Source organism: Epinephelus lanceolatus, chromosome 9, assembly GCF_041903045.1.
Source record: "Epinephelus lanceolatus isolate andai-2023 chromosome 9, ASM4190304v1, whole genome shotgun sequence".
Lineage (NCBI taxonomy): Eukaryota > Metazoa > Chordata > Actinopteri > Perciformes > Serranidae > Epinephelus > Epinephelus lanceolatus.
In genome coordinates this window covers 6,081,175-6,105,041 of record NC_135742.1, presented here as the reverse complement: position 1 = coordinate 6,105,041, position 23,867 = coordinate 6,081,175, and the positions used below count along the sequence as shown (strand labels likewise).

The 23,867-nt window shown below is 43.9% G+C and overlaps 1 protein-coding gene across 3 annotated transcripts in view; it reads left to right on the top strand.

Annotated features, from left to right (window-relative positions):
• rasgef1ba (RasGEF domain family, member 1Ba) overlaps positions 1 to 23,867 on the top strand; it is a 192,769-nt gene that overhangs the window by 155,592 nt on the left and 13,310 nt on the right. For all 3 annotated transcript variants that reach the window (XM_078170462.1, XM_078170463.1, XM_033619279.2), the window contains 7 exons: positions 8,634 to 8,816; positions 9,182 to 9,304; positions 10,073 to 10,210; positions 19,194 to 19,409; positions 20,690 to 20,764; positions 21,724 to 21,819; positions 22,480 to 22,582. In XM_078170462.1, coding sequence (XP_078026588.1) covers positions 8,634 to 8,816; positions 9,182 to 9,304; positions 10,073 to 10,210; positions 19,194 to 19,409; positions 20,690 to 20,764; positions 21,724 to 21,819; positions 22,480 to 22,582 — 934 coding nt within the window. The remainder of the gene's footprint in view (positions 1 to 8,633; positions 8,817 to 9,181; positions 9,305 to 10,072; positions 10,211 to 19,193; positions 19,410 to 20,689; positions 20,765 to 21,723; positions 21,820 to 22,479; positions 22,583 to 23,867) is intronic.

The window sequence follows — 23,867 nt, the reverse complement described above, 5'->3', positions numbered from 1 at the left end:
AACAGTTGTCAAACAGTTGAGCTGTTTCTATCTTTGTTTTCCTCAGAAAGTGACCGCTAAAATGTTCCTCAGTAATGGGATTTTTTAAATCAGTGTCAATGGCGGACTATTTTTAACCTTCACTACCTCCCGGTTAAGAGGATTCCCCCCTCCTCTCCTCTCCTCTCCTCTCCTCTCCTCTTCTCCTGCAAGACAGTGAGGGATCAGAGAAGTTAATCCCGCATCTCTCCTGAGTGACTCTGGCCTGTTCTCCTTGGCTTTCCGTGCCACTGCTCTGTACTATAAGTATGCATCGGGGTTCCCTTAATGTGCTGACACGCTAAATCCGTTTATTGGTGATTTGGCAGCGCAGTGGCCGGCTGACAATGTGAGGGTGCCTCCTCTGGTAACACTTGAATGAGTTATTGTTGCCCAGGATTACATGATTGCTGCTGTAGCTGGGTGTTGTGTGGTGGTGGTGGTGGTGGTTGTGGGCTTTGTGTGTGCAGATGAAGACAAATGGATGCTTCGGGGGGAATGGGTGTTTGAAGTGCAGGAGGATGATATTTGGTGCATGCAGTGATGTAATTGGACATAAAAAGGTGTGAAGACTGCAGAGCTTTGGGAATTTAAACAAGTGTGCTCTCTGGTACAGCTTAGTGGTGCTCATATATATCACTTAAACTGATTCATTGTGTTGCAAAGCGAATCACACAAGAGTTTGCCCAGTTGTCATGGCATTGCAGGTGCTCAGATTTTGCCTTGTGGAGCACTTTATGGGCAAAATTGAATCGTAATTGTTGTTTTGACAGTATGAAATGACTGTAAAGCAGGTCCTGCCTGAAAAATCTTTGACTTTTAATTTTCAGCTATATTTAGCCCAGTTTGACCTGCACATTGTGAAATTACTGCTTACAGAGAAGTCTGTGAGGGCAGGAATTTCCCAGTCTAGACGTATCTTGAATGAAGCCTCAACACACTTTAAGTTTATGGTTTACCCTGTTGTGGCTGGATTACTGAATGGGCCAACTGGGCACAGGCCCAGGGGCCCAATGTGTGACAGGGGCCCCTGGGTTTCAAAATCTCTCTTACATTGAAATGCACTGATCAGGAAGAGGCTGCAAAAGATACACAACAGAACTACAAAAACAGGCAAAAAGCAACCACAAAGAGACAAAAAAGACACATAATGTATAAAAAAAGATGCAAAACCACCACAAAGTCTGTTTGTCTTGCTCCTGTATAAGAGATGCCCAGGGGCACATTGCCCTGTTTTCCACAGGACAGTATCCTACCTCAGAACACAGCTGACATTAGACGTTTCCAAACCTAATCCCAACCTCTACTTGCAGTTGAAGCCTGGCGTTTCCTCAGTGTCGTGAAGATTCATGAGAAGGATCACAGGCAGGAGCTATAAAGGTGTTGTTTCTGTGCAGCGTCCCTCTGTGCAGGATGTTTTACTGTCTTCACGTGGCTGTCAGGACTGATGACACCAGGTGACAGGTTCCTATATGGAGGCTGTGATTTTTACCACTTAGTGTCACAGCTGCACACGGTAGCCTGAGCCAAAACATTGTCAGCAGAACAAAGCTCCTTGCTGGTGTGGATGTAGTCAAGAGGAGTGGTTGGAGAAGGGTTAAAAGGCAGTGAGGGGCAGAGATTTGTCTGTGTGTTGTTGCTGCTGTGTGTGTGAACAGGATGGGAAGATGTGTGTTTTTCCATGCTTTTGTCCCACTTTCTGATGGCAGCCCTCTCAGACAGGTGTAGCCTTTAGTTTTACGTGCATCTGACCACACACAGCTTCAAACAACACCACCAACCAGCCCTCTTTATTTAGACTACTTCTACTATTGCACCGTGGCCTCTCGGCCCTCCTGTGCAGCCACTCAGCTATCTCTCACCCTCATTTCCTCAAGCCATGGATGAGCGAGATTCCTCATGCCTCTCAGTGTTTACGCAGTGGGGGGGGGGGGGGGGGGGGGGGCTGTTGATTTACTGATGGTCCCTCAAAGTTTCTCTTTGCAGCGCCTGCTTCACATTCCCCCTCTGCTGTAGCCTCATTCTCCTGCCCCAGTCAAGCAAAGCAACTATCTTTCATTTCTGTGGAAACCACTTCTCAAGCACAGAGCTGTTGCACAGGATGTTTTATTACATCACAAATCTCTGAGCTTTACGGCTTTGACCCGTGTACTCGTCAGGTTGCAGGGAGACGTGGAGATTTCAGAGAATGTCTCAGGAACATGGCATGACAGAAGTGCTTAAACAGCAAACAGGAGCGTCTGCTTGCGTACGTGTCATGAACCACAGGAGTGATATTCTGTGTTTCTCTTTACAGTGTCTGAGCTTGATGGGTGCTCATCAGAGCGGTCGTTAACACTGCGGGCAGGGCGGGAAGAGCCTCCGTCGGCTCTTTGATGGCTTGTATTTTGAGCCAGCGAGGGAGCGGGCTCCATCATCTCTCCCTCTGGGGAAGCAGCCCCACCCAAACGTTAGGAGACAATTACCTGGGAGCTCGTGTCATTGATGGCTCTGCAGCCTGAAAGTAATTTCACACAAATGTCGGGGTTTAACTCATGATATGACATTTGCCCGGGGAGGTTTGGTGCTTTCTGAGCTGCTGCCCTTCTGTTTCAGAATTTCCCCACAGGGCAAAAAAAGGGAAATATTATGACATTTCTATAACCTTTCAGAGAATCATGGCCTGAAACTAAAAAGTCCCTTGTTTCCCTTCTCCTCAGCTCACCTCCAGATACTACACACATGATCAGTATAGCATGTTTCAGTGTCATTTCCGTGTCGCCTCTGTCAGCTGAGTGCTCTACCTCCCAAATCCCAGCCCCTGAAGACGATCACAAGACTCACCTGAATCATCTGAGAGACTCAGCGCCATGTGATAATCAGCCGTTGAGTCTTTAGCCAATAAGAAAGTGGGAAGAGTGTCTGCGGAGTGTAAAAATAGGCCTGAGTTTGAATATTTAAAGAACATCATGGTTTAAAGATGGTAGCAGAGGAAATTCTGACATTCAGTGTTCATAAACGAGATCGAAACAGACACATATTTGAATATCCTCTGTTTTTAAATCCAGTCTAAGTCCAAACCAGACTTCTTTTTACACATCGAGGCAGATGGCCACACACACACACACAGCCAGGCTATAATTAAAACCAATCCAACTTTTAAACAACCCCCCCCTAAAGTGGGGAAGCAAGCTGTGGCATTTTGTTTGTTTACCCTCTCCTGCCACCCAGCCAGCGGTCACGCTAAACCAACAGCAACGTGCTAAGAGTTTGCTTTTGTCAGGACAGAGGACTTGACATGTGGTCCCCCCCTCCCCTCACCCTTCACCACAGCTACTGCCACTACACACGACACCTGGAAGCCAAATGTAAATCAGTTTGTCTCAGTCGCTGCTTGTAGGCATCCTGCGCTTTGTTTTTAGGATTATGGTGAAGGCTGCAGCTGGCATGTGTGGAGAACAGACCCTCTTGGCTTTAGTGCAGAGATAGTGATGGTGGTGGTGGTGTTCTCTTGCTGCAAAACTAATTATCATTTTTTGGCCCGAGAGTAGGGTCTCAGTTTTTGCCAAAAGTGGCCTCATATTTGTAAGTTAGTAAAACTTTCCTTTTGATATTTTAATGTTTCTGTCATTTGCGGTTTCTCAAAAAAATAAGAAGTTTTAGTTTGTGAAACCCGGACAATGAAGAGCATCAATGAAATGCTTAAAAGTCTATAGATGAGATCTAAAACACTCAGTGCTGACCTGCAGGTGCTGGTTGGCAAAAGTTCTGCTCTGCTACAAGAGACGGAGAGATTAGAGAAGAGGACAAAGTACAACATCTGATCTCATGGTGTCCTCTATCTGAGGCTTTTTTGTATTAGAGACACGGCTTTTATCTTCAAAGACGCTCACCTGCCCCTGGCAGCATGAGATTAATCCAAACTGTGCGCCTTTTCAAAGACATCAGAGAGGCAGAGTGATGTCACAACACTGAAGGTTCAGTACAACTTGTTGCAATATTAGACTTTATAAACCGTATGTGTTCTGTGATCTGACGTCCAGGGCTGTGACCGACTCAGAATTCTGTCTGTCGAATCAGATTTGGCTGTTTAATGTGAATATTGGAATTTTGTCCCTTTTTTCCACAGAGTTTGAGAGTGTTAGGCGGGATGTTCGGTGTGACCACTGCATTCACGCAACATAATAAACAAGCTGACTGGGCTAACGGCGGATCAAAAATGTGTAACTGTTTTTTTCCGATACTGAATATCAAACAAAAGCCAGAGACTGCTCCATATCAAGTTGCTGTGATCTATAAATTCACCACTTCTAAGCAGAAGAGACAAGATAAAGCCGCTCGTCCTCTGGGCAGCTGCCTCTGTGTCTGCAGCTGTCTGTACTAAAGAGCAGAGTGAAAGCATACAGCACTCACTCTGACACTAGATATTAAAGAAAAGCCAGAGACTGTGTCGTGTTAAGTATCTGTGAGCTGTAAATTCACCACTTCAAAGCACAAGGCAGATGATAACTTTGTCTCAGAGCCTCATGGTGCATCTTGTCTGCAGCTGACTGTACTAAAGAGTAGCGTGAAAGTCAAGAGTGTGCACTCAGCAGCAAAATCTGGGGACCAAAAGGTCTCCAAAAGCACACTGCACAACACAAAGACTAGCACAAAGTAAGAAACAGCTTGACATGAAGCGATCTCAGTGGACCGAGGAGTCTCCAACTGATGATTTGACTCTTTCAGTGTTCAGCCCTGTTAAGGTCTACTTCAGTGTCACCTGTAGAGGATGTGTGTTTGTGCAGTTTGAGTTGTTTGGTAGATGAAGGTTGGACCCGACAGATGTACAATAGCATCATAAAAGTCAAAGACATCTTGAGGTTAATCCCAGTTCAGCTCAGCTGGTTGATGTAACTGGTGCTTCTCAGAGCCCTAGACGTCCTCTTCCAATTGCTCATTTTGTCTGAAACAGTTGAAACCCCAGTGGGATTCATTTAATGATGCTGTAAAATAGAGAAAAGCTGGAAATCTTCATATCGGAGAAGCTGCAATCTACAAATATTTACTTAATTAGGTACATCAATTAAATAGTAAAATGACTTAAAACACTGAAGGGAGTATTGAAATTGCTGTTGACTAATCATATGAGCTCTTCATCCATCCAAAACAACCCCCTCTTTAATGGTAAGAAAAGCGAGCATGGGAGCAGCGAGTTGGTGGTTTAGATCCCAGCTGGGAGCACTGAATGTTCTCAGCGCTCGATCACCTGCTGCTGTTGATGTGCTCTCCATCTGAACCCCAGTGGTGTGTTCAGAGCCACGTTGCGGACACAAGATGTCTGCGGTTGTACTTGGATGCGACTAAGTAAGAAACTGAAACTAAATGTGGTGTGACGCCGCTCAGAACAGAGCTCTTAAGTTCAGCCCGAAACCCTCAGTGGAGTAAACAAAGATCCAAAAACAGTTTGACTTTTATCAGGGTATCCCTCCATCAGACCCGTGATCTCCCGGTCTCTCCCTCTCCGCAGGGAAGCCACATGGTGCAGCAGATGCTCGGGCCGCTGTGCTCTGACTCCTCACACTCGCCTTTCTCATGGAAATAGCCATGGTTGTCTGGCTGAATAATAGCAATGGTCTGTGTGTGCACGCGTGCATTATGGAGCGGCATGCGTGTGAAAGTGGGAGGAGGGTTTTAGTGAACTTATGAATAAACAGGGTTTGTTTGGATATCTGTATCGAGCCATGTGCTCCTGAGAAAGCAAACACAACTGTGTGTCTTGTGATGTGTTCTTAAAGGTTAGATTCAACGCTACAAAATAATATCTGTTAATTCCCCCTCTGGTCGAAGCAGCAGATGTTTATCCTTTTGGATTTCTTTTTTTCTTATATAAGCCTCCTCTGCAAACCCAAATTACATCACAGGACAGTGGAACCCTGAGATGTGTTTGAACTCGTCGTGGCAGTGTGTGGGCAGGTGCAGTTTATACCTCCTGGCATCTGCATATCCGTCCCTGGCAGCACCGCAGTGCATCAGCCGTAAAGGCTTCCTGACTCGGCAGGCAGCCACGGGGCAGCATATTGTCAAGGATGTGGGGGTGTGGAGGGTTGTGAGGGTGTGGGGGGGCGGGGTTGTTGCACCCTGTACGACCCCCCCCCCCCCCACCCCCCACTGTGAAAAGGCCCTTTGTGGTTCCCCAGCCATAAGTCTGCCTGGCATGGGATTGAGCCGAAGTGCCAGGTTCAGAGGTCAGGAGGCTGGCAGAGGAAAGTGTGTGTGAGCTTGTTGTTCAGTCTTTGTGAGGACCAGTTTGAGTTTAAGTAGTCAGAGTGAGGATGATGGTCTTCAGCTCTGTAGAGGCTGTTTAAGGGTTAGCGCAAGACTATGTAGCTTGTGAAAGAAGGAATAAAATTCTTTTCTCACAAATGAAAGATTGAGGCAGTAAAATGCACCTTCGCTCAGTTCAGTACACTCAGTGGTTTTGTCTGTACAGCCATACTTGGTCTGGTATGACCAATAGCCTTTTAGGAGCTCATGTTGGCAAACCTTAGATTTTAACTGACTGAGTCAGTTTTCTCACTTTGTACTTCTGTTACTCAACATTTGAACCTTTACTATCAAAACATACATGAACAGCAGACGTTACAGATGAAAGTCATTCATTCCTAATTATACTACCTTTCAAATAGGTACAGCTTCGATCACAGACATGTATGAAACAACCTTTAAATTGTGTATGATGTTTTTACTATATATATCACAACATGTATCATATTTCCCTCTTTAATATCTATTTTATATTGCTGTGAAAACATCAACAAATTTCTCCTTCAAACAACTGTATTTATTCAAGTTTCTTGCCAAAAACTGCATTTTGCATGATTACATTTGAACACATCATGAGGACGTTATAATTTTCCTTGCCCAATACTAATTTTTACCAAAGAGATGTTGAACGCATGACAGCAACCTCCATCGGCTCTTAGTTCTGGCCACCGACTGCTAACAGCTAACGTTAGCTAGCTCTACTCCTTCTGATGTCAACATGGGTTTGTTGTTCACGATGTAGCTTTATCAGTGAAACAATAGGGTGCGTCCCCTGACCTGTCCATAGTGAGTTTATTATGTCCTTTTGTCCTGACGGCGTCCTGGGGAATGTCTGTTTGTCCCAAACCAGGATTACAAATCAGGCAGGACTACAAATCTTTCTGTACTCGACAGTTTTCCAATATTTGTATGATATTTTTCAGTCAGTAAAGATAAGGTAGATACCTAAATTCTCTACAACAGATCCCGAAATGCTCGGTGCTCTCACCTCCTCATAGCTTGGAGATACATTTGGTTAGTTAGTGATGAATCCATGATTGCTAGGAAGTAGCGATAGGGATGCATGATTATATTGGCACGTCATTGATATTGCCCAATAATGGCTTTAAAATGAATCGGCTAATTTTCTTAATCTGCACAATGAATTAATATCACATACACTGCAGAGTATTGTATTTCATGTCTCCATCTGCTGGTGGGCCGTCACGATAAGAGTACGCATGTATAATATGATGTTTATTCTACTGCAGAAGAGACTTGATGATCAGTAAAATCTGGTGGGGGAAAAAAGTTGGTATATTGATATCAGTATCGGCCAAATAAGTTGTTATATTTCAGCAAAAATCCAATATCATGCATCCCTACTTAGAACATAATGAGTTTCTTTGGCTGTGTTTCACTCAGGGTTAGACTGACGCTTGCTCCCTAGCACAGCACTGCACTGCACATGTGCTTCTCTATTGGTCATGATCCTCCCTGCATCATGAGTTGCTCTGCCTCCTTAACACACACACTCCTCCTCGCTCTATGTCATGTGCACACACACGGCAGCAGTGGAAGTAAACAGGCAACGTGATCATACAGCTCGCTTTCAGGGTAAACTAAGTGTCATGGGAACCTGCAGGGCTACAGTCTGACCCAGAATCTCTCACAAGCTCCAACACGTTTTTTAGTGTACTTTCGTTTTTATGTCTGCGTGTTTGAGCACAAACGGGACTTTCTTTATCAATGCTTTCGGTAAACGAAAGCTTTTGAATGAATGAATTGTCCTGCTGAAGATTTCCCATGTGAATGTGGGAGCTCCTCCAGTCTTGTTTTCTGAGAATTTGGTTCTTTCCAGCAGTTAAAGGTTGCTGCTTATGGGAAGATACACCTTTAGCCTGCAGTTTCATTATGTCAGTAACTGGTTCTTTGGAGCAAGGCACTAATACTGCTGAGGTTAAGGGTTTAAGTCCCTGTAAAAAGCTCAGTGGGGTCAATAAAGCGTCTTGAGCTTTCCATTCTAGTGTCTTTCATTGTAATGACTCATGAACCTCCTGCTTTTTTCTCTCTCGTGCTTTTTGTGTCTCAACCACAGTTTGTATTTGAACTTTGTCAGTCGACCATTTGTACGTCCAAATAAACTAAACCCAAACCCAGAAACCTTAAAATGTACAGCAGGGATCCAGAGGAGGAAGGGTGTTGACTGCGTCCAAACCTTCGTCTGTGTTTGTGTCTGAGAGCTATTTTGGGTTTGTCTGGCCACCCTGCATCAGCGTCTGCGGTGAAATATCTATCAGAGAAGAAGTCCTGACTGACCGCACCTGTGTTTGTCCTCTTCCTCTTCGCAGGACAACATGCCTCAGACACCACCGTTCACGGGGCAGCTGAACACCAGCAGCTACAACAAGAACCTGTACCAGACCAAGGAGGAAGGCTACCCCGGCCTCTATTATCATGACAACAACCTGGCGTCTGGGTCCCTGGAGGCCCTCATCCACCACTTGGTCCCAACTGTGGACTATTATCCAGATGTGAGTGTTGTTTTTTTCTGTTATTGTTGTTTCTTTTCCTTTGCAGTTTCATCAAAGTCAGGAGCCTCCTTTTTCCCTTTGTTCTGTCTGAGAAGCTCTGGTGCGTTGAGACCCTGTTAAGTGCCAAAGTCGCTTTATTTTTCTGTCTTCCTCTTTCTTTTTTGCATCTTCTTTTCTTTACAAACATCAGGGATTAAAAGTTTTTAAATCCCCCTACTTGCTATTTATGTTTTTGTTGTTTCTGTATTGTCCCCCTAAGTGAGTTTCATTTCATGTAGTTTTAAAGCCCATTTTTGAACTTAAATGATCACTTTGTCATCATGAGATTACTTCTGTAGCAAACATATATTATTTTCTCTCCACAGAGGACGTACATCTTCACATTCCTGCTCAGCTCTCGTCTCTTCATCCGCCCACACGAGCTCATGTCGAAGGTGTGTCACCTGTGCATGGAGCAGCAGCGACTCAGCGATCCCCAAGCTGACAAGGTACATACAATTTTTGCTTCCTCTTCATTAAGTGGGATTTGTTCTTGTGCGGCAGACCCGACGGCATTCATACTTGTGTGGTGGTGGTGTGTCTGTGTCACTCTGCAGTTACACCTCCAAAACACAAGGCGGCGCCACGGCAGGGTTTTTGTGAAGTGCTGTAAAGTTTAGTTGATCCAAAACACCCAAAACACACTTTAGACGTGGCTTAATAGAGACAATTTCAAACACTTGCCTTTATCTGGACACATTTTCCCCAAAAATACAACATGCTAACGTTTTTAGCACAACCCTATGGCATTTTACATTGTATAAATTAGCCTAGCAGCTAGCAGACTTTTCCTTTTCTCATATTAAACCAGGGACAACAGCAACATTTAACAAAGGTAACGGCACATAATTTGGTTCCATTACAACTCACAAGGTTCACTGACAAAACAACTGTCTTATACTAAACACGTTTTCCAAACAAATACAACATGCTAACGTTATTAGCACAAGCCTATGGCATTTTACATTGTATAAATTAGCCTAGCGATGAGCGGAGATTTCCTCTGCACATATAAAGCCAGGATAAATCACACACAAAACTTAACATGCTATTTTTGTAGAGGCTCTATTGTCTTCACAATTTATTGTTTTTTATCTGCTGTGTCGCCGCTACACATAGTTACAGGTGTACATCAGGCTCCTATCTGTGGTCAGGCTCCTATCTGTGGTTCTCCCTCCTGTTAACTCTGTACATATGTGTTTATCTTGCATTTTTAGATGAGAGTCAGGAAGATCGCTCCCAAGATCCTCCAGCTGCTGACAGAGTGGACGGAAACCTTCCCTTACGACTTCAGGGACGAGAGGATGATGCGGAGCCTGAAAGAGCTGACTCACCGGCTGGCCAGTGGAGACGAGGTCAGTCTTTTATTCTTCCTGCTGCACACTGTACGCAACAACAACAACAACAAAAAAAGTTAATCATACTAAATGAGTTGAGTAACAAAAGCCCTGTCTGCTGATTAGATAATAGCATGTTTAAGTGTTATCACCGTGGAGTGCTGTTTTATAGGCCGCACGTGCAGCAAAGCTACAGGCACAGGCAGATTTTTGCAGATAGCAGTGGAGGGACATGGAGGGGGGGTATCTCTGGCAACAAAGCAGTTTTTGAGGCTGGCTGGGTTGAGAGAAAAGCCCCATTGTTCACAGGCTAGGTGGCTTTTTTTGTCGTCTCTGTGGTGCTCCTTCCTAGGCAGCATTTGGATTGTTTCACTGCTGCAGAGCTGAATGTCACTGGCTTAGTGCGCCATTAGCCTCTGCTGCGCTGTTTGGATCAAAGTTTATTCAGTGGAGTAGGACTGTTTTTGTCCCGGACCCTCTGTTATCTCTGTTGCACATTCAGACCCTCCACTGACAGACAGGAAAGTTGTTTTGATAAGCAGTGAGTCATGCTCTGGGTGCCATATGAAAGGAAGTGTGAACATAAGCTAACATGACAACAACACGGTGACTTTTAAAATGAAACTACACGTGTGTTCCTCAAAGGAACAGCTAAATATTTTGATATTTTGATGGTTGGTGGCTAGCTTAGCATAAAGACTGGGGGCAGGAAAAAACAGCTAGCTTGATCAAACTTCAAATCTGCCTACTAACACCACTAAGCACAAAAAAATGACCTGTTGTATCTTGTTTGTTTGATGTCACAAACAGAAATGTTAAAGCATAAATTTGTAGTTTTAAGGACATTATGTCATGTAACAGCTAGCTATTTCTTGCTAGTTGTTTTCCCGCTAAATGCTAAATGTAGCCGTCAAACCATCATCTTTGTTTAGGTTTTTACTTTCAGGAGTTCTCAGGTAGTTTTAACAAGCTTTATTAGGCAATGTTCTTTCCCCTTCATGTCACCAGAAGTAGGGTCCGACGATTAGCATTAGGTTAACCCACTTCAGGTTTCTTTGGTTTGGGTAAATAATTGGGTTAAGGCCGTTGCACATCTAGTCTATTATTTGTCCAAACTTGTGCACACTTATTCCGAAACGTCAGTCTGTCCTTAAAGTTTTCGTAACACATTAAATTTTCTGTGTTTTTCGCATCCATCAAAAGCCTTTAGAGAGTTGTTTGACCAAGAAGTAGTAAAAACATGGTAGGTGATGAGTTGGGAGTGCAACTGGCTAGGTTATCAAAGAGGAAGTGGGTATACTGTCCTGTATATTCCAAAGCCTTTTGACTGATAGGTGGGTATACTGTATACGGCCAGGAAAAAAGTTGGGTATACCCCATATACCTGCGTATACCCTCCACTACACCACTACAGCTGCAACAAGAAAGAGGAACAGAACGCTCAGTACCCTATCATAACTCCGATAGCTACTTTCAACAGGTCAGATAGTAGGTATTCAGTTGAGTGATGATGATGAGGAGGTGTGGAGACAGAGACGGAGGACAGCTCAGCCTTTTCAGATAACCACAGTGCAAAATGTAAGGTGTAGAGAAAGAGAGCCGACAGTCTGGGAGGCACTTTGGGTGGTTAGAAGCAAGGGAGCCAGTGTGTCTTTCCATTTTGCCTTAAATCGCGAATTTTCATAACAAATAGAATGATAAAACACATCAGACTCAGTGTGCAAGGTTTCCGTGTGTAACTATTTGTGTCGGATGATGTATTAAAAAAACGCATATTGAAAATACAGTGTGCGAACGCCGTACTTTAGTCATCACGAATCAGTTCTTCCAGTGCATGTCCTGATAGTTGCACATACGTTTCTGTTTGCTCTCTGCTTGTGTGCCCGAGTTAAATGAGTGTACCTTGTGGGGGTTGGTGTTAACGATAAGGCAGCGGGGGCTTGTTAGGACCAGACAGTGATGGAGGGCACAAACATCCATCTGTCCTGACAGGAGATTCCACACAAGAAAAACACAACCCACCCCCTACTGTTTTTAATTCAGGGTTCACATGACTCATCAATAGTGCAAGCACGAGTATTGATCCTGATTTTAATCTAGAAATCAATACGTTTGACACTTGGACACATTTACAGCTCCTTGTGCAGCCCCGCCCCCCCTTCGGACATAAAACCCATCTTAACTGAGCATCAGTAATACACACTAGCTCAGTCATGCTCATACACACAGGTGCCGTGTTTTGATGGTCACACAAACGTCTTTTGATTTCACAGTAGATTGCCTGCGGTCGGCATTAACACCACACACCACTCCTCCAAAGATATTTTGGATTGTTGAAAATCGATTCTGGCCTTGAGGCAACACAAAGTCATGTAGCACAAGATTCTCTTGGGGTGATATCATGCTCGCTACATTTAACAGAATAAAATAACGTGCCTCGTTTTTTAAGCGTTTCCACATAATTGAAAGCCGCAGGTGTTCTTCTAGCTTATCAAGGCTACACTATTAAGTAATAGTGTGTTGGGCCACTACAGGTGATCACCCAGCCCTGCATAATGTTGCATTGATTTGCAGGGACCCTCTACATCTCTTCCCTAAAAGACATTAGAAAGCATCTGCTGTGCAGTGGTTAAGCTTCTCCGCTCATTTATTCAGGGTTAGCCTTTAGTTTGTCTCCCATTGTTTATTATTTAGCCAGATAGTCTGGAGGTGAAATAGAAAGTTGCTTATAATCCTTCATTAAAAGGAAACATCTGTGTGCAAAAGCAACCATGTTACCTGTAGTAGGTAAAAGTTGAACCTGAAAGTGGCTCTAACTGCCAGATTGCGAAATAATTTTATCTTTTGCTTTTTATGCCCATTTGTTTTGACAAATTGTGTCCTTTTGTACCTAGCCAACAGCAGATAGCCTAGCTTGTTTTTAGCAATGGTCATTTACTTTTAGCTCTCTGGCGAGCTCCCTCTAGCCGGCTACCACCTTATTTTGGTCTTTGTAGTGAAATAAAAAGGTATCTATAGATAATTCTTCATTTTGATGTCATGGATCAGACGTTCTTCGTCCGTTATGGTGCTTTCAAAGCGAGCAACGGGAATAAATAGAAACACAGCATCACGCTAAAGCTCAGCTAAAAAGGCTGCCAGCAGCCAGTTAGGATGCCTCTTTTGGCGGTTTTAAATCCCACATGTTTTTAATCTGGCACAGTTTTAGTTTCTTTGAGAGACTAACTCTCCAGTAACTCGCCAGTTCTCGCACAGCACTCAAAAAAACCACGTGAACTTAAGTTAACAAACGCATCGTGTGCTGCTCTCTTCACCTCTACTGAAATTTCATCTTCATGTTTTCAAATTGCACACGGCCTGTCCTTAGTCCGGTCATAAAGATAATATGAAGTTAATCACAGTGTCATGGTGCTTTTCATTAATGCAGTATTTAGCACTGTGACACTGTCGGCAGATGCGGCTGATTAATGGCATAATGACAATGCCAGTTGAGCTGGTTTGCATATAACCAAACCAGTTCAAGCTCGTACACCAAACCAGACTGGTTAGACCGGAAACTGACCCACCTCCACTGCTCTAGTTCTCATTAGGGGTGTAAATCACCAGCTTCATCACGATACGATATTCTATCGATTTGCTTGGATGACGATACGATGTTTGCCGATATCACAAAGTCTGTCACGATATGATTTTGATTCGATTCAGTTCAGGAGCCTGCGATCGATATGACATGATATCATATGCCCATCCAACACAATCATTTACATCAGCTCACAAAAACAACTAGAATATGATTTGACCATTTTATTTCTGAGCTCTTCCAGGTATCAGGCATTTAAATGGAAAAACAGTGTTGTTCTGTAACAAAAAATAATAAAAATAGACCCGTTCACTAAAGTCTCACATTTCTCATGTTTAAGTGAATTTTAAAATAAAGGTGTATCTTTAAGATGACGATATGGATCGATGTTTTCATTTTGCATCGATGTAATCGGATCATTAATCAATGAATCGATGCATCGTTACACCCCTAGTTTTCATGCTGTTGGACCACGTTCTTGCACAGCATGCAGCCTTTGATTGACCCCACATTAACAGAACGTTTGACATATGGCATTAAGAGAAAAAAGCTCTTTCAGTGGATAAAGGTTCAGAACACTAGATGTGTGTACTGTGTAGACAAAGCAGCCTTTTACATTACTTTACAGCACCCTGCAGATGTGCTGTGATATCATGTAAGCCAGGGGCATGTGTGCTCATGATTAGCGCAGCGTGACAAGCAACGGTCTTTCAACTGAATGGTTCTTAGGGAAGCTTGGGTGCCTCGGGTTCAGCAATCGCTACAAGAACATATTGAGGAAGTAAAGTTGTGATATAGTTTATTCATGTATCCATAGATGATAACCCGTGATAATAAAACATGACTGCTTGCAGTGGGTAGCGTGAGCGGCACAAGACATTTCCTCCAAGAAGTCCAGCAGTTAAAGAGTAAGGAAGCAGTCCGGCGACAACAGCCGGGGTTTGATCAGAGCTAATTTGCATTCATGTTTCTCACAGATTCTGGAAATCATGTTTTGAAAACAAAAACACAAATGTCTAACCAGCAGCAGGTCTCGAGTGCAGAGTTAGACGCTGATTCTTCAGAGCGTCAACCGCAGTGCTCTGGGAAAGGGTTTGAGTCCAGAATAGATGTCCCGAACATCTGGTCAAAGCCGTGTCCAGACCACACTCAAAACATTCCAGGACCTTGATCTCTGTAGTAAGACTGTCATTATGGATGTGGTTGGATATATAGGGAAGCAGCAGTCGAGAAGAAAACAAGCGCTGTGATCTTGATCTGACCTCATTTGATGGTACCAAGGTCTTGCTTTCCCTCAAAATGTGCAGTTTTTATTTTGCACTAGGTTCTTTTTTTGCTTTATTATGACAAGTTGGGTTGATTTAACAGATCCCACGTTATATATCCAGTCTGGTTGCCTGGTACACTTGATAAAAAGCAGACTCTTGGACAAACATTACAGTATTTTATCCAAGTGGTGCATGCACAGTACCCTTTCATGACAGGTGCCACTGCACTCTTATATCAGTATCTGGATAGTGGTCTCTCCCAGTGAGGTAACTGCTGAAATACAAAGTTTAATGCTTGTGTTTTGTCTGGTTCATAACAAAAGTTATCACAATGCTCCTGTGTAGAGCAGAAAAAGATTCAAGACAACTTTATCGTCTAACTTTACCAAGGGAATTAAATATGAGCCAAAAACTTTAAACATACAGAACCAGAAGACCAACTGTGGCAGGTCAGTTTTTCGAGTAAAAATGCCCATTGCACTTTGAATAAAAGACTTTTGTTTTGGAGAGGAAGAGTTTTCTAAAGACTTGACTTTAACCTGAAAGACTTGCAATAGATAAAGTGCTTACAATCCCCTGACTTGACTTGGACTTTGCCAGAGTGACTCCAGAATGGACCTGAACTTTTAGCAAATGAATGCGAGAGGCTGGTACATCTTCGTTAGGTGCATTGGAGGTATCTCTGCCCCATCGTGACTTGGCAGCATGGATGTGTTTGTGGATAAAATAATCCTGCTTAGTGCACCTTTACTATCCGTTCATTAGTGCTGCTTGGCTAACCTGCTAAAAACAGTCCAGCCTTTTGTGTGGGTCAGGTGGTGCTCCACAGGAAGTATCAGCACTCAGCCAAGAAAAACAGGACCTCTAGTGATACTATGGCATGAAGCAACCACGCGCTCAGTCGTGGTGACTTGTACTGAGCAGCCGTCTGCCACCTCAGGACGGCTGCCAGGGCTGATAGTGTAGGGAACAGCGTGCCCCTGCCGGGCCCCCTCTTTCGTAACGCCAATAGTTCTGATGAGCAAATGTGACTCCCTCTGCTTAGAAATGTCAGGCGTGCTGTTGTCTCCAAGATCTGTGACTATATTTATCCGACCCTGGCCCGTCCCCTCTTTGTAGTGGGGACAGAAGCTACGGCAGATGGCTGACTTTGAAGTGGCAACTGGAGCGATTTTCACTGGTGGTGTGTCTCACTGTTATCCAACTGTGCAGGAGTGCGGTCAAGCTTTAGCTGAGTGTGTACAGTGTTTACGCTGATATTACAGTGACTGAATGGAGATATTTAACGTAGACCTGCAGCCACGTTTTTTTGGATTGATCACTCAATAGTAAAAAAACAGTCCCCTCACACGTTCTGAGAGGCCGACATGAGGCCTGTAAATTGCTCCCTTTATCCAACCAACAGTCCCAAAAAACAAGTATCGAGAAGCTGGAACCAGAGAACATTTGGCATTTTTGCTTTGTTCATGAGTTTATCGAGTAATTGATTATTGAAAGTTTTTGACATAAAAGGGTGAGTTTGGTATTTTTCAGCCTGAACTCTATCTTCCCATGTTTTTGTGTCCAAGCGACTCGTGGGAACAACAGTTTTTGAATTGCTCCAGTGTTGAGAGACTGCTGCAGCCAGTAGCGGCAAAACAGGCTTCAATGAAACCACTCAGGGCAGGTGTGCCCTGTCCATTTATGTCCATTTAAAATGTTTGTTTTTGCCGTGAACAGGCTGAGATTGCTGTTATGAGTGTCTGAAAACAATACAGAAAGGACCCTAAGGAGAAATGCAACATTTTTCCTTTTGCTTGCTCCAGTCTTTTGTGTCTAAGTCTCACAAATGAGAAGTTTTAATAAAAATAATAATAATATTGCATTTTATTTATAGGCGCCCTTCAAAGCACCCAAGGACAACTTACAAGCCAGTTAAAAAAAGCAGCAACGTATCCATAGATCATAAAATCAGACAGAACCCATGGTAGTCAAGCGGATGGTGATGTGAGCTGGTTGCAGAAGAGGATCTCAGAGTACGGGAGTGTGTGTAGATATAAAGGGGTTCAGACAGGTAGGAAGGGGCTTGATTATGAACCTTGAAATAGATTTGATGTCTAACAGGAACCCAGTGAAGTTTTGTCTTGAAATTTCACAAGAGGTGACCTGCTGCAGGAAGAAAACGTTAGTGACAGTTGAGGAGAGGAGTGCCAATATTAGTTTGTTGTGTTGGTGCGCAGAAAGGGAATTCTACTTTAGCAAGACTTGAACACAAAACAGAACAGGTGCTGAAAATCGATTTCTCTGTAGGGTCCTTTTTCCAAAATGTTGTCAGACACTCATAAAAATGATCTGAGCCTGTTGGTGCCGAAACAAGCATCTTTATTGGACATAAATTGACGAGGCATGCCTGCCCCTAGTGGCTACATTATGGCCTGTTTTGCTGACTGCAGCATTTATTCTTTCTCAATACTTAAGAACTTGTTGTTCCCAGGAGTCTCCTTTGACATAAAAACACTGGAAAATAGGGTCCAGATTGAAAAATACTGGAGTTCCCCTTTCATTTCATTCAACTAGTGCTGACTGTCTGATGTGTTGGCAGAGCAGGAGAAGCATCTGATGTCAAAATGATTTGCAAATTTTTGACATAATCAATTCCTTGGAAAAATTAACCATTAATAAAGTTAATAAATCACAGGCTTTAGTAGGAACGTCATTGGACTTTGTGCAAAGATAATTATTAGATTAGGGCTCTCAGATCCTCGGTCCATCCTGACACCACTTTTAAATCCTCATTTTTTTCCTACAACTTCATTTCTCTTCTCTCTCTCGTGCTCTCACAATCACCCCTTGCCAAGATTGCAGTATCCACGGAGCCGCAGTTTGATCGGTTGACATGCGAATGTGTCTGTTCATGTGCCATCACACCTATCACAGCCACATCACCCACAGACAGATGCATTAGTCACGCCCGGGGAAGTGAATTTCAAAAAGGGTCCTGCCCTGGCTGTTTCCAGCAGAGTGATGAGAGTCCGCTCATTTTTCCCCGAGTGCCTGAGCGCCGCACCGACTCCTCACACTTGATTGCTGTCTCGGCACCGGGCCTCCACATCCATTATAAGGCGAGCTGTGTTTCTTCCCACCCTGTTGAACTGGAGTCTTGTTTGGAGAACCCAGATTCTGGAGACTGAAGTTGGCAGGAAGTTCAGGGAGGAGGGATGTGATCGTGAGAAAAGGGGCCTCAGCACCCCAGATTTTTTGGGCAGCCTGTAGGAGTGGTATGGAAAGAGGCCATGGACAGGATCCTTCATGTTCACACAATAACACACAGTCTCATACACAAAATCAAACACACATGTTCCCCTTCCCTCCATAGACCCTCTTATGCAACGTCTGTGCTAAACTGAGTCAGTGAGGGGACTGAACACTTATCTAATCGTGGCCTGGAGTCCGAGGGAAGGTTCAAAACAGGACGACCTCTAGACCTCTGAGGCCACAGAGCCAAGAGTCCCCCCCTCGCTGAGCTGAGAGACCTTAATGAGGCCGGCAGGAAGAGGATTGCACAACGTTACAGTATGAGCGAACCTCCCAGTGCATCACCAAAAGCATGCTTCTCTGCAAAACAAACACAGGAGGCGTCGCATTCTGAGGGTCGTTGTGTGGTTTGGGCTGAGAGCTGGCATCAGTCTGCAGTCAGTTCTGCTGACGTGTAGTCAATGTGTGTGTTGTAAATTCCAGTGAGGTTGTTATCACTCCCTGCCACAGATGAGTGGTTAGGGAATAACCTAAAATGCCTACAGCTGAGCTAAACAAAGTGGCTGCGCGCATGCTACTGGGAATTTGGTCACATTTACATCACACTTTGCTGTCTTGTTCTTAGTATCTATGTTAAAGGAGTCCTTACACTCTTATTGATGTAACTGTGTCTAACAGCAGGGTCCCCATCGCGTTTCAAACCCGTACCGAGCTGGAGAACAGGAGAACGAAGCCTTAGTTTTTGGGGAAGAGTTTGGGGTTCCCTAGTGCTCCTTAATGATCCAACGAGAGTTTGTTTTGTGGAGTCCCGAGTGAATAAAATTCTGTTTTAAGCTCCTGAACATTGAGCTCTAACTAAGTGATTCTCTTCTTTCACCTCTCTCCTTCCCTTGCTTGTGTTTTCCCGTCCATCCATCAGGTTTACAGGAAGGCGGTCAGTCAGATGAGCCAGGGTCTGATCAGGAGGTTGACGGTGCTCAGCCAGTACGAGGAGGCGCTGGTCAAGATCAACGCCACGGCAACCGAGCGATTGACAGCTCTTAAGGCGAAACCCCAGGCGGCCATCCAGAGAGACATGCTGTCCATCTGCAACGACCCGTTCACTGTCGCCCAGCAGCTCACGCACATAGAACTGGTGAGAGCAACACAGACGTTCAAGGAGTTGTCCAAATATTATCTTTTTGTATTTAGATCTATTAGTTCATGTCTTTCTTGTCCAGGACAAAACCCAGTGATCCACAGAAACCCGTTATCGAGCCAGACTTTGCCCAGAAGGCTAATTTTCTTCAGCCTCACCTTAGAAATCAGTTTAAATCATCCCATCGTATCAATCATTTGCTGTGACACGTCAAACCAAATTAAAATGTAAATGTCATCTTCCAAAGAACAATCACAAGTCCTGCCAATGACTCGCACTCGTATTGGCACAGGAGCCAAAGAGAATAGCACCAAATCGATCTTGGAGAGGAGAACATGTGAAAGAGGCGTGAGCCTGACATGTATGATGGATTAGAAATCAGTGTGGTGGTCGAGGTGAACCAAATGCCACGGCGCCTCCCACATCCGACCTGCCACGGCATTGATTATAGACAGCAGCGTTTGACCCAAAGCTTTATATTCATTACGTTTCAGTTTGCCAATGAAAAACAAATCAGTCTAAAAAAAGAGCTTGATTGAGGGTTGCTCCCCAGATCCGAAAGATAAACGTCAATTTGCATGTTTTTATGCACATTTTTAGTTTGTGCGTTAAAAAAACTGAATGCAAACCCTAAGAATCAAGACAAAAAATACATCTTTATGGCTACTTGAGATGTGCAAGATGCAATAAAGGATGATAGAAACTGATTTTTCAAGCACACCTTGATACCGGAGTATTTCTCAGCCTCTTTTATTGTAGTCAAAGTGTTCATTTTCCACCAGAAAGCCTCAGAAAAGAAGTGTACTTACCTGTCATCTGAAATCTTAGCTGATAAAACCACCATGTGGATCAGAGGAAATTCAGGTGTGAGGCAGCATGAAGTCCCATGATATATCAGAGTTACTTGATTAATTATATAATCCAGTCACACCCTCCTGAATATATTTGCATCTAAGTAGTTGAAGGAAAAACTGATTCACAATTTAATTTGTGGAAATTTGTGGAAAAACGCACCCATCAATCACAGTGTTGTACCATAGAAAGGATCCATTAAGTACCATCAGCCTTAATTAGCTATTGAATTGATTGAAGAAAGCTTCATGTTACTGGCTCAGTGATGTCACTCAAACAATGTCTAAACCTCCTGATGATTCCTCGAATGCTATTTTTAAGTGCTGGTTTTGAGGGTGATGCAAACTCTTGCAGAAGCTTCATCAGCACTGACCGAACTCAAGATGGGTGCAAAGAGTTGATTTTCCCTTTTTCTATTCTCTCAGGAGAGACTCAGTTACATCGGACCTGAAGAATTTGTCCAGGCCTTCGTCCAGAAGGACCCTCTGGACAATGATAAGGTAACGTCTGCATGCTTTGCTAAGAATAAACCGCCAGATAAGGGAAGCATATACAGTGATAGTTACGCAATCTTTTTTGGCTGAAGTCTTACGTGCGGACCTGCTCTGTCTACGTCTGCTTCGGGTTAGACGTGAGATGGCCTAGTTTCTCTTCCAGACGAATGTCGAGTTTACACAACACGGAGACCAGCGGCTGCACAGGTCAGAGTGAGGGCAGGTGATTTCTAGACTGAAGCAGCAGACCAAATATCCGCTCCTCTCTCACACACACACACACACACACTCAGACACACCTCACTGACAATTTCCTCAAATCACCCCAGTGTCTGGATGAGATGGGCATGCATGCACCTCATCTCCTAGCAACCACTGCTGCCAAGGGTTTGTTTTGGGTAAGGGGTGTGTGAGTGTGTAAATGTGTGTATGTGTGTCGAGCGGTGGGTTCTCTTGTCTGGCGTTCGGCTGCTAGGCAACAGCCCCCCTTTTTGGAAGCGAGGTGATGGGGGGTTAAGGCTGCCTTTGTGCCTCAGGCTAGCCTGCCTCGTATTCCAACAAGCCACTTGGAAGAGATGGGAATAACTGTGTGTGTGTGTGTGTTTGTGTGTGAGTGTGTGCTTGCATGTTAAAAATTCGGTGTGTCCACTGGCTGGAAACACTACATGGGGGCGAGTGGCGTAAGGCCAAAGGAATGTGTGGAATTAGATCAAGAGGAATCCACACAAAGGACCAGCATGCATAATGTGAATAACATTGACCACTATTGTGCTTATAGAGGCAGTGAAGTTGAGCGTGATTGGCTACAGGTCCGCATGGCCAAGAGTTTATTTTTCATGCTCAATGATGCAGTGACTGAGGGAAGGAATAAAAAAAGCAAATATCAGCTTAATTTTTCCACTTCAGCACTATTTTTGCTTTGCAATTAGCTGGCGTGCTAATTAAAAAGTCTGTTGTTGTTGCAGAGCTGCTTCAGTGATCACAAGAAGGCCAGCAACCTGGAAGCTTATGTCGAATGGTTCAACAGACTCAGTTATCTGGTGGCTACAGAAATCTGCATGGTGAGTAATGAGCACGGGACCAAGTTCAGTCCTGAATAAGAAATGTTGAGTGCTTTGCAGGCAGAAAAAAGATTGAAAAATGTCCATCTGAGCTCAAAGTGACGAGTCTGAAACTCAAACATTCGATTTTAATAAAAGAAAATGTCAAATTCTCTCATTAAAGAAGCTCCAAAACAGCGGATGTTTGTTTTTGACAGTGGACTTGAGTGATTAATTGTTCATCAAAAATGTTGTTGGTAATTTTCCGGCAGTCATTTCAGCACTTGACCCGACTGCTGCTGCTGGACACAGCTGGAGGCAAATCTCAGCCAGTTACATGAAAGTGCAAAAAAGATAAATGCTCATTTTGACCGACCAAAATATGTTCAGTTTCCAGTTGACCCTTTGCTAAGTCCAGGGACGGGACTTAGCAAAGGGTCAACAGGGTATCATTTAATTGTTTCGGCAACAAAACTGCCTTAAATACGTCACTGCTTCCCAGAAAAGAACAGCCTCGAATGTTTCATGAAGTATAAGCAAACTCCAGTGCTCTCTGCACGTTGTTTTAATGATAATACACTTTTATAGAACAACCTGATTTCCGACAAAGACATTTACCCCACCGTGCAGTCTCTCCTGAGGGCTAATGTAGTTTTTTAATGTCCTCCATTTTGTTAACAGCCTGTGAAGAAGAAGCACCGAGCTCGAGTCATCGAGTTCTTCATTGACGTGGCGCGCGAATGCTTCAACATCGGCAACTTTAACTCCCTCATGGCCATCATCTGTGAGTTCCTTTTCCTTCTCTGTGAAACGACACGACGCATGAGTTATGCTTTTATTGTACCGTCAGACAGGACAGCTGCTTGTAACCTGAACTGGGGTTCAAGATGAGATTCATTAACCAAGAAATGATTGTCACACTTTTAAAATGCTGTCAGTCTCATTTGTGCACTTGTTCCCTCCAATCTGCGTTCCTTCCGGTCATCAGTAAATCAGATCAGCGTGGTAAATGCATCTGTTGTTCAGTGAGAATTTGGTGCAGCGATGTGATCTCCCCCTGTAGCGGTAACCTCTCATGACTTTGTCCCAGTTCATTTCCAATGTACGTAATTTACTTGCGTCTAATGATATCAGGGAGACTCGGCAGCAGAGGGAACGGAGCAGCAGTTCATGCAGATAATTGTCTCAGTGACAGTTTTCCCCCTCGGCTTTCTGACATTTGACTGCTTGTATTTGCAGAAATACACACTGCAGTATTGTGGGTAATGTGGAAACGTCAAGTGACAGAAAACTTGACTTTACTGTCAAATACTTGAGTTGAACCCAAGTGTGCAGGGCCTTCTCATTTCGTTTCATTTTGACCTTCTTGCACCTTGTGACTTGTGGCGACTTTTCAAAAGCATAAAATCCAGTTCCATAACATCAGAGGTTAGTTGAACATGTCTAAAGGTTAGAGAAGTGGATTAATGGCTTGAAGGTTGCTGGTTCAACCAAGGAAAACTGAGAAAGGAGTTCTTGCATCTTTCTCATTTCACCCTTACCCACGCCACTTAACCCCAGTGGAGCTCACACGACAGAACATTAGACTCTAGTTGTACTAAACAGCTTCTAGGTGCAAATCATAGACTACAATAATCAGACATCACCCATTGGTTTGTGGATTCCCATTGTGTAGCCTTATCTTGGATTGTTTGAGCCACAAGCGACCATATTAGGATGAAAGGGTTTGGTTTGGTGCCTTTACAGCTAGGGTTAACTTTGATAATGGTAAGGCTCATTTTTGCCAGTGAAACACAGGCTTAAAACCATTAAAACAAAATATACTTACTGGGAAAAACAAGACTTCTCACACGACCAAAACAATAAACGTTTATGAATTGACAACACACTGAAATAGGGACAGATAAGGCTACACCTATACCCTGTGAATCTGGGGTAATGCCATGGTTACATTACCTAACCCAGTGGTTCCCAACTAGTGGGTCATGGTCCAAAAGTGGGTCGTAGGTGCCGTGAATTTCCAGCACAGAGCTTTTATTCTGAAATGCCGTTTCCTGCTTTTGAATGAG